The 10,641-nt window shown below is 37.6% G+C and overlaps 1 protein-coding gene across 1 annotated transcript; it reads right to left on the bottom strand.

The window, feature by feature from the left end:
• Positions 1 to 1,974: 1,974 nt before the first annotated feature.
• cldn15la (claudin 15-like a) lies at positions 1,975 to 7,748 on the bottom strand. The gene is made up of 5 exons (XM_077193707.1): positions 7,395 to 7,748; positions 5,655 to 5,819; positions 5,458 to 5,539; positions 4,672 to 4,785; positions 1,975 to 3,162 (listed from the first exon to the last, which is right to left on the bottom strand). The coding sequence occupies exons 1-5, from the start codon at positions 7,609 to 7,611 to the stop codon at positions 3,081 to 3,083; spliced, it is 660 nt and encodes a 219-aa protein (XP_077049822.1). The 5' UTR covers positions 7,612 to 7,748; the 3' UTR covers positions 1,975 to 3,080.
• Positions 7,749 to 10,641: the final 2,893 nt, after the last annotated feature.

Below are 10,641 nucleotides of genomic sequence, written 5' to 3'. Positions count from 1 at the left end.
ATAGCCTTTGTGCACATATGTTCATGAAACCAAGCACAGATTGAAATAAATAATCTGAGTATGCACATACAGTATATGAAGCATAAATATGTTTAAATGTTAACCATGCAGTGATTACTTTCTACATTTTAAAATATTTGGTAACACTTTAGATTACTGTTCCATCATTAATAGATAACTTCACAGGAACAAATGAGTAATGCACTATTAACAGTCTAGTAATTGCTATTAACTAACAAGAAACTCTGATTAAAAACTCTGACAACTATTATACAGGTTAGGGAGTTGTCATGCTTTTAACTTTAGAATACTGATCCAAATAATTAGTAATTCATTAGTGGCATAATTAGTAACATTACTGTCCAAAACCTTAGAAAAAAACTCAAAAGCTTACAATGACTTCACTAATAACTAGAGAGATATCATGTTTTACACTTTAGAATATTGATCCAAATAATTAGTAATTCCCTCTGAAGGATTTGGTCATTACTAGTGGGTTACCATGATCTTTACTTTAGATCACTTTACTTTAGTTTAAAAACTAAACTAAACTTTAGTCACACTTTAGTTTAGGGTCCAGTTATCACTATTAACTAACTATTAACTATGACTTTTGCCTCAATAAACTCCAAATTACTGCTCATCAGGGGTGTAGTACCAAATTTTGGGCCCTGGGTACAAACCATCTAGCTGTGCCCCCCGCCACGGACTTTTGACTGGAGCTCGGCGACTTCTCCAATGTGTGTATGGGTTGGGGTTTGGGGGGGGGGGACTTTTGACTTAAGCTCGGCGACTTCTAAGGCCCCCCCCCTGCCTCGGGCCCTGGGTACTCTGTACCCTTCCCCCCCGCTACCATGCTCCTGCTGCTCATTAATAGCTTGCAAGGTTTGTTAAGTTTATGTGCTGGGAATTGGGTAGAATATGGTCATGCAGAATAACAAATTAATATGTGCTTTATAAGTAATAATAAACAGCCAAAATCCTAGTTATATGCATGCTAATAAGTATGAATAGTTAGAATAGGACCCTAAACTAAGTGTTACCAAATTAATGATTATGCATTATTCATATTAATTATGAATCTGTATATAGTGGTTATCCTCTGGGAGGTATGAAAAATATAATAGTTATTGATGAGCTAATATGAATATCACATTTGACTAGACACTATTAGGCCTACTTAATTAGTTCATCAAAGTTTCTTGTTAGTTAATGGTAGTTACTAGAGTGTTAATAGTGCATTACTCCTTTGTTCCTGTGTAGTTATGTATTGATGATGGAACAGTATTATAAAGTGTTACCAAAGATTTAAAAAAAAATATTCCAGTTTGTGTCCTTTTTGTTTTGTTTTCATTCTGTTTTATGGACTTTTAGTTTGTATCTCCTTTTCCTTTGTTCTGTTCCTGTTTCCTTTGTTCCCCACATTACCGCTCTTCATTTGTTGTCATGGTTACTGTAGTTTTTGATAGACATAAACACAGAAGCCGTCTTGCTCCGTACACTTAGTTTATTGAACTGCCTTCTGCCTCCACGTCATGGGAGGAGGGGCTGGCCTTAAAGGGAAATACCACATAACTACAATAACTAATGATGTTGCACACCTGGTTCTGGTTGAGTTTGTCATTTAGTCATGTATATATAAGCCCTGAATTTGGTTCCGTTCATTGTCCTGTATTGTTTTTTAGTTTAAGTAAAAGGTAGGCTACTCCTGTGATTCCTGTATTTTTTATTATCTTCTTTATTTTGTTTATTAAAGTTTAATGGCTAATATTACGATCCACCTCTCTCTGCTCTTCCATCATTTTCGTCTGCATGGCCCAACCTAAGACTTTGATTTCAGTTTTGCTTCCATTTGAATTTAAACTAGTTTAGCTTTACAGGGAACGCCTTACTGCACTTTACTTTGAAAGATATGATGTGATGTAGTAATTGGCAACATTTATACATTCATTTTCAGAAATCAGAACCATAAAATTGTCAGTTAAAATTTTTTTTTATTCACATTTCCTTTTTGACATATTGTGTAGTTAATTGGGCATTGGACGGTCTCTACTCAAACTAAGCATATTTAGAGTAGATGGGCTAGTTGTTACATGAGGAAGTTGTCTCAAATGCTATTTCTATATGATTTTCTATATTTTAAATGTTTTATTTTAAATCATATTTTATATGTATTATATAAATTTGTGAAATCTGACTTTCTCCTAATTACATGTCCAATATCATCATATTTTTATGAACACATGTGGAATACATTATGATAATTGTGTAGACGTCATTATTGTTTTATTGAAACTTTGCAGAAAAGCCTATGAAAGGCCATTTAATGTCTGGTCCCAAATACCAAATACAATGTGTCAACATGACCTGCCAGTTATCATGTGATCATGTGTGTTTCCTAGGGTAATAACAGTGTAAATGTTACAAAGCGTTTCTGTAGCCAATGTGTAATGTAAGTTCCCATAGAGAAATTACATTTAAAAAATGAACCTACGAAGAGAAATATTCTCTGCTGTAAAAAGCTTTCCCTAGTCTCCCCTATACATTAAAACAAAAGTCTAAACACCACGGCAAAATATCTAGGAAACACTTTACAATAAGGTTCATTAGTTTAAATTAGTTAATGTATTAACTAACATGAACTAACCATGAACCTTTGTTACTGTATTTGTTAATCTTTGTTAACATTAGTTAATAAAAAAACAGCTGTTAATTGTTAGTTAACAGTGCATTAACTAATGTTAACAAGATTTTAATAAAGTATTAGTAAATGTTGAAATTAACATTAACAACGATTAATAAATGTTGTATACGTGCAGTTCATTATTAATTCATGTTAACTAATGTAGTTAACTAATGTTCACTAACGAACCTTATTGTAAAGTGTTGCCAATCTAGATATCTTAATTCAGAGAACATATTTTATTCCAGACATTCAGCATTCATGATAATTTAAGTGATCTTTACATTTGTCATGCATTTTGTCCTAAAAAAAAAAAAAGTAGCAAAAACATAATTGAGTAAAACAAATATCAACGTAACAAAAGTTCTGCCTTGTTAATATGGGTGACCCTGGTGTCTCAAACGTAAGCTTTTGACGTCTCTGCAGTAGATGGAGCGGCAGTATAGATTGTCTTTGGCTTTCCACCTGGGTAATATGCCCTGTTAAAAAGAGAGAAAAAAAACATCATAAAAAACCAGCAAGATTAGAATTATAAGGAGTAAAGAATACTATGACAATGTTTCCAGTATTACAGAATGTCTGTTTATTTTGTATATTTTATTACGTGATATAATGTTAATATATCTACTTTATACCTCATACTTTATAATATACCTACTTTAGCAAAATCTGCATTTTTACTTTAAAATGTACTGATTTCCACCACAATAATACAGGTGGCAGGTTTATCGTAAGCTGCCTGTTCATAGCACGGTCAATACTCATGAGTAGACATTTACTAAATAGATTATTACTTAGACTATTACTGGCAGTCCTTCTGCTGGCCCCCTCTGGTGGAACCAACCGTGGTTCCCAGAGCTGACACAGCTGCACTCAGCAGCCCCGTTGTGGGCCCTTCACCTCTGGCCTCTAGAGAGTCGTGAACACTATTTCTGAGGCTAGAGCCCCGTCCACAAGAGGCCTCCAATCCCTTAAATAGTCCGTCTTCTCCAGCTGGGGTGCAGTTAGGAGTAAAGACCCACTGTCCTGTGACATTTCACTGGTACTGTCATTCCTCCTGGAGCTGCTGGATTAGGGTCGCACCCCTTCCATGCTCATATATCGAGCGCTCTATCCCATTCAGGCAGTGTGAGCAGCTCTTTGTGTGCTTCGGTGGCCGCACCAAAGGTATTCGGTTACGAAGGAAAGACTGTTTTATCCACTGGATGATGGATGCGATTGCGTTGGCCTATGCTTTGATGGGCCTATAGTGCCCAATGGGAGTTAAAGCACACTCCCCCAGAGGCATGGCCTCATCCTGGGCACGGTCCAGCGGAGTGTCTATTGGTGACATTTGTGTGGCGGCCGGCTGGTCCTCGCCGTCCACATTCGCCAGATTCTATAACCTGGATGTCCCTTGTAAGCACAGGTACTGTCTGTGTAAGCTGGCCATTGACCTCTACGTGAGCTCAACCCACTAGAACCCTCCATGCGAGTCCCATGTTGTTGGGCTTTATATTGCCTTATCTTAACCTTGGCACCCTTGGGCTCTTATTCATATGCTTTGGGCCAGGGCCCCAGAATGATTGTCGTTTTGTAGTTCTAAGCAAGGCGCGATTGGACTGGGTTCCCATTGCGTCTGGCGATGCAGTACGAGTGAACCAAATCCAAAGGGAGTGTACTTAGTTACTAACGTAACCTCGGTTCTCATTATTCTATAATCTTTAGTAATCAGAAAAAAAAATTCCCATTGCATCTAGCGACGCAGTATTTGTTCCAGTTATCTCAGGGAACCGAGGTTACGTCAGTAACCAAGTACATTTTTCCTTGCAAAAAAATCCCATTCATTTGACAGTATTTTACAGGAAAATTACAGATAATGTGATGTTAAACCATTTACAGTTTTTCCACCGTATATGGTAAGGTAACTTAAAGTTAACTAGTTAACTAATTTTTCTGGTTTCATTTTTTTTTACAGTGTAGAGAATTGTCTTATGTGTGATATTTACCCTTTGTCTTTCGCTTGAGAGGCTCTTTTATATGCACTGCATTGGAATGCACCACCCAGGATACACAGCGCTGCACCAGCCCAACCTATATAGAGACCAGTACCCAGCTCAAATCTGCAAACAAAGGCAGATAGTTAGGTGTATGTGGCTACTTGACGATATATCTGGAACAAATTTGTATCCGAAAGTGTGCTAAACCTGACAATAGGCCTACTCCGTTTGAGGATGTCCTAATTTGTAAGACGCAATGTACTTGATATATAATGAGTTGCCATCTATGTTTCTGTTGATTTCTTGGTCTGATGATTCAGTTGGGAGTCAGATGTGTTTTATAAGGGTTGGAGTTAAACTCTGCAGAACAGTGGCTCTTCAGGAGCGGAATTTGACACCATTACCCAAGAACAGGGTTGTCCAAACTCGGTCCTTGAGGGCCACTGTCCTGCAGAGTTTAGCTCCAACTTGCCTCAACACACCTGCATAGAGGATTCTCCTTTGCCAAGTAAGACATTGATTAGCTGGTTCAGGTGAGTTAAAATGGGGTTAGAGCTGAACTCTGCATTACAGTGGCCCTCCAGGAGCAGAATTGGACACCCCTGGTTTAGAGAGTCATAGAGGGTCAATTGTAGAAATGCAGAACGTTTTCTGTAAGTGTTACGGTTAGAATGTAGATTAGGGTTATGTTATTGTAATTAGCAGTATATGAAAACAGAAGTTTATGGAATGTCCCCATTTAGATAAGTTAATGTGTGTGGATTTAAGAATGTGTGTGAATGTGAGTCTTCTCACCTGACTCCTCCATAGAACGGGTTATTGAATTCTGCAACAATCCGTGCAGCATACCAAGATACAGCCACCATAGGGCAAACACCTATGGAGACATAAAAAATTCTCAATTATTATAGATGATAAATAGGTGGAAACATGCAGACAACTGAACAATAATAGAAACTGCATGGTCATATGGACAATGTATTTCTGTTTACCTGCAAGGATGAAGATAATGCCGCCAATGACCATAGTCTTGCCTTTTGCCTCATCTGTTTTTGACCCAAACTTAATGCACTTCAGCCCCATGGTAGATAAAATTATACCGACCAGCCCCATGATCAGGGCGATGATCATTAATGCTCGACCTGCTTGAATATGAACTGAAAACAAGAAGGACAAAAAAACCCAAAGAGTTTAGTATTTGATTTTTGAGTTTAGAGTTTAGTCTTCTTTTATAGCCGCCTGTAACTTTGGTGTTTTCAGGTTTACCGTTACAATATAGTTCAGACTTTCATTGCATAAAAAATTTGGTAAAGTGTTTATAAAATTATGCATATAAAAGGTTATCATTAATCATTATAGTGGTCTTTGTTATGATTTGCATAATTGATCTATGGTAGTAATAGGTGCTTTCATTAACACTGCATCATGAAGCTTTTAAACTTTTTTGAATCTTTTGTTTCGAATCAGTGCTTCAGAACCAAATCAAACTGGCCTGCGTAGCCTGCAGCAAACGTCATTTACTGTTTCAAAACGTTTTACAGTTTCAGTGGTTCTGCCGCTAGGGGCATTGAACTGGTAAACTCATGCATGAACTAGTGTCTAATATGGTTTTAACTGATCTTGGGTCAGTTTTATTAATATAGATTCAGTTTTAACGACAAAAACTGTTTTGATGTGTTAGAGTGCTTCAAAACACTTACAAAATAAAGATTCCAAAAGGAGGTTTTTGCAGCAATCTCATAGAAGAACCACTTTTGTTTCCACAAAGAACCTTTCAGTGATCAGTTCTTAAAATATATATATTTTTTTATAGTGTGAAGAACATTTTAAAAAATCGTAGACTCATTCATTGGTATATGTTTATTTATAAGGGTATTCTGCGTCTGCTCGCCTCATATCTGTGTGAATATATTCAACCAAAAGGAGCTGGACTATATTCTTAACGCTCACAATACTCACTGCTAATGTCTGTACCAAGTGTCCGCACTGAAGCGGGTAAGGTGGCACTTCACTATTCTGCCCCACAACATGGAACAACTTACAAAAATTCTGGAAATTAAAGGAACTGGTTTCAATAGGCCGGTTTAAACTTTTGCTGAAAAGTTTGGAAATTAAATCTATGGTTTGTAAATGTTTTTAAATGGTCTTATGAAATTGTTATGAAATTGTCTGTAATGTACTGAATCGTTGTGATCTGTGCCGCTGTCTTGGCCAGGACTCCCTTGAAAAAGAGATTAGTAATCTCAACGGGATTTTCCTGGTTAAATAAAGGTAAAAAAAAAAAAAAAAATGTCCACAGTAAAGAAGCTTTAGAATGATTCCATTGATATACAATTTTCTTCAGAGAACCATTATTTTTAAGATTAAATCATTTTGCAAAGCAATTGTTTCAATTGTTTCAGAGTCTCAAAAAGCTGTTTCTACGATTACTTGTGTATATGTTTATCATTTAATAAAAGCCAGAAATACTTGAAATATAAAATCAAGAGATAAAAGTGGGCGTAGGCGGTTCTCCATTATTGTTACAACACAAAATGGCTGCCAGAGATTGAACATGGAGTAAGAGTTTTACCAAGTTCCAGGTCCAAGTGTAGTTCCTCAAAAATCCAATGCAAAATTATAAAACAGTCTTGTATACGTTTATATTCATGATAGGAATTAATTACTCTTAAGGTGTGCTGATATTACAGAGCAAGCCTAATAACCTGGTTTCATTTTAAATTGGTTCCTACCTGGCAAGTCTAACATGGATTGAAAGTCTTGGCAGTTGTCCCTTCCAGTGCTGTCCTCGCCGCAGGCATGCCATAGGTTCTCATAGAGGCGGTTTGAAACGATTACGGTGCCTTGCACACTAGATATCTTCCAGTAGTCATTAGCCACAGCAAGGCCAGTAACCATCCAGCCGACCAAACACATGAAGAATCCAGTCACCTCTAATGCTGTTGACATTTTTACCCTTCGCACACAAAGTGAGTGAAATAGAAGATGGATAGAAAATTATAGACTAGAATAATGTGCTAGAATAGTGCTGTGAACCTTTCTCTACTCCAGATAACTGAGTTTGAATTTTTGTTCCGTTGAGCAGCAGGACTTCAACCTTTGTGGAGGGTTATAAAGCCATTGCCGCACCCAAGAACCCACTCAGCTTATGACAATGCTGTTGGTGATGGGTGTGATCATTAGTGAGACACACATTTACTCTGATCACACCATTACCATATATAGTTATCATATGATTGGAGTCTCTTTCTGTGATTATATTAAAACTAATGTAAAAAATATTGCATAAAAATAGAGCCTACGACAACCTGAGAGTGTGACTGGCTCTTTTAGTCACCAAATTATCTATCCATCCATCCATTTTCCTAACTGATTGTCCTATGTATGATCGTGGGGATGCTGGGACTATCCCTGCGTCTCAGGAAAGTCGATTGCAGGGATAATAACACACTAAACTTCACACACTAAGTCACCGATTCAGTGGAAAACTATAGAAAGATGCACTAACAGCATTCACCAATATGTCTTTAATATAATTGGAAAAATGTTCAGAGAAATCTCATATCAGTGTAATACTGGTGCAAGTGGTATTTTATTGTATTGCATAATTATTGTGAGCATAGTGAGTGTGGTTATAGATCAAAAGAGAAACTGAAATGTCATTGGCAGTGACTGAGGGAACTGGGATAAAAAATCCCTTTATTGATGGGATAGCTCACTGGATAATCCCCTTCTTAATGACAAAAGTTGCCAGGACGTACTTATGTAGGACGCAGAGTTTGTTTCATACCGAAAAACATTCCATATTGATACCATATCAGTTCAGACAATATTGAAAATATTAGAAAATATTGTCTCATTGATCCACATTTCATGGACTGCTTTCCGAATGGTTTTGCTGGGACACAATATTAATGGTCTTCTCTATATAATATTGATGAGCAATACAAAGGGTGTCAGTTTTACAAATGCTCCCCAGTGTACATCAGTGTGTCAGTACACACAGTAAGTTAGAGAACTTAATTTACAACAGGAATTAGCTTCAGGATTACACTTGAAGGATTTTTTAGTAAGTAAGTTTGTGGTAAGTCTTTTAAATTTTTTTTTGGGTCAGTTTCCCATTTTATTAATGGTATCTTCATAAATATAAATTAAAATTTTGTCTCTTTCTTTGGTTTCACTGAAACCTGTTTTTTAACAGTTAGGACCATATTTTGTGGCTCATATATCTTCATGCTTTTATGGCTTGCCAGTTAATGGTTGATTCTCTTCAGAGCTCAAAGTCCAAGCTCTCTCAATAAACAGATGACTTCAGAGTTTCTTTGTTTTTCTCTCCCTCTTTTTCTCATTCCCTACCCATCATTTTTTTTCACTCTCTACCTCACTATCTATTGGAAGATAATAGTTTTTATTTTATCATACAGATATCTATACTCATGTCCTCATAAAAGGCTATTAGCAGGTAGTGCAACTGTGTCATATGTAAATGAGCATTCTATAATTGCCCAAAAATTGTCTTGCAAAAAAAAAAGAGTAAAAGCTTTTAAGCAATCGAACATAACACAGAGACCACTGAGCTATTGCTTTAAGGGGGAACTGGGCCATTTAAGATTTATAAGCAAACACTAAAACCTTAAAATCGCACTGGAAGCCAATGCAGTGAAGCCAACATGGGGGAAATGTGTTCCCACTTGTGTGTACCTGTTAAAAGTCAAGCTGCAGCATTCTGGACTAACTGCAAGCGTGTGTGTGAGAGAGAGAGAGAGAGAGAGAGAGAGAGAGAGAGGCCTGACTGACACCAACCTAGACAGCATTATAATAGTCGTCTCTCTCACTAGCCTTGCTGGTGGGGTGGCTTTGCTAATGGCAGACCGCCTCTTCCCTGCATGTGATGACCACCCTACAAGTCTGTGGAACGCCAAAACACGCAATGCATGAGGGTAGTTCTGAGTTGGGGTTGAGCTGTGCATAGTGACTGACCGTGGTTTAAAGGAGAACTCCGGGCAATTTTTAAGTTAATCTTGATCGTTAGAGCTTTGTGAGTACTGACTATAGAAAAAAAAACGAACCGGATTGGTGATTGCTACGCGGAGCTGCGACCGCGACTGCCCAGAGCTCCCACCCAGCTAAAACGGCAGCTATGGGGGCATGGACATAAAGAGCGTTTTTGAGCCTATTAACAGACACAAAATGCAATTAAAATGTCTGTCCAACATGAACAGGGACCCTACATGTGAACAAGATGCGTTTAGCAACTTAGCCATTGTTTCAACTCACCTAAATAGTATTTTAGACGGCAAGCTGTAGTCTCGCGCTGCAGTCCCGTGCTGTAGTGGCATATGGTTGAAGTATTACAGGCTGCATCTCGCGCTGAGGCGGGAGAACAACACGTGTTATAGTATTGAGGTAAAAGTGATGAAAAGTGCTGTTTTAGAGAAATAGGCTCTGTTATACTCACCTAAATCACTGAAATTCGCCTTTGATAGTACTCACCGGATAGCCGCAGGATCAGTTTACTCGTAAAACGCTGCTCAGTAGCTTGCTGGCAGAGCGCTGCTGAGTCAGCTTGATCTGCTGCATAGCTACTTCAAATCGTGAGAAAGGCTTCTTCAGTCTCGGAGTCTCAGCGAAGAGAAGATGATCATCGCTAAAGGAGATTAATCTGATTCTTAATCTTAACCGTTCTATTTCATCAGAAACGATCTTAAAACAGGGCTTTAAGTGTAAAATACCGAACTTGACCTTTAAGTTAACTTCAGTCCCTGACAATCCTACTGACATCTATTCAACTAAATGTCACAGTTGTCACAAGGGGTTGTAGGAAAACGTATGACATTAAAGAATCAGATGCAAACAGTCTTTAATAGTATCTACAGGTAATTAAACACAAGGCAGGCAAGGAAACACAACCATAGTATAGGTGAGACCGGACAAAATTCAAATGAAACACAAGGAAATACACAGAATCAAACAAGGTAA

Source organism: Siphateles boraxobius, unplaced genomic scaffold (genome assembly GCF_051911475.1).
Source record: "Siphateles boraxobius isolate OS27281-9 unplaced genomic scaffold, OSU_SipBor_1 1, whole genome shotgun sequence".
Taxonomy (NCBI): Eukaryota; Metazoa; Chordata; class Actinopteri; order Cypriniformes; family Leuciscidae; genus Siphateles; species Siphateles boraxobius.
This window is presented reverse-complemented; position numbering and strand designations above follow the sequence as displayed.

What these genes read in the sequence shown, in the direction of transcription:
- cldn15la (XM_077193707.1), bottom strand. Translation starts at nt 7,611, where the DNA reads ATGTCAACAGCATTAGAGGTGACTGGATTCTTCATGTGTTTGGTCGGC. An exon ending in CATTATCTTCATCCTTGCAG is followed by an intron (nt 5,540 to 5,654) that starts GTAAACAGAAAT and finishes ATGTCTCCATAG; the next exon opens with GTGTTTGCCCTATGGTGGCT. An exon ending in CCGTTCTATGGAGGAGTCAG is followed by an intron (nt 4,786 to 5,457) that starts GTGAGAAGACTC and finishes CTTTGTTTGCAG; the next exon opens with ATTTGAGCTGGGTACTGGTC.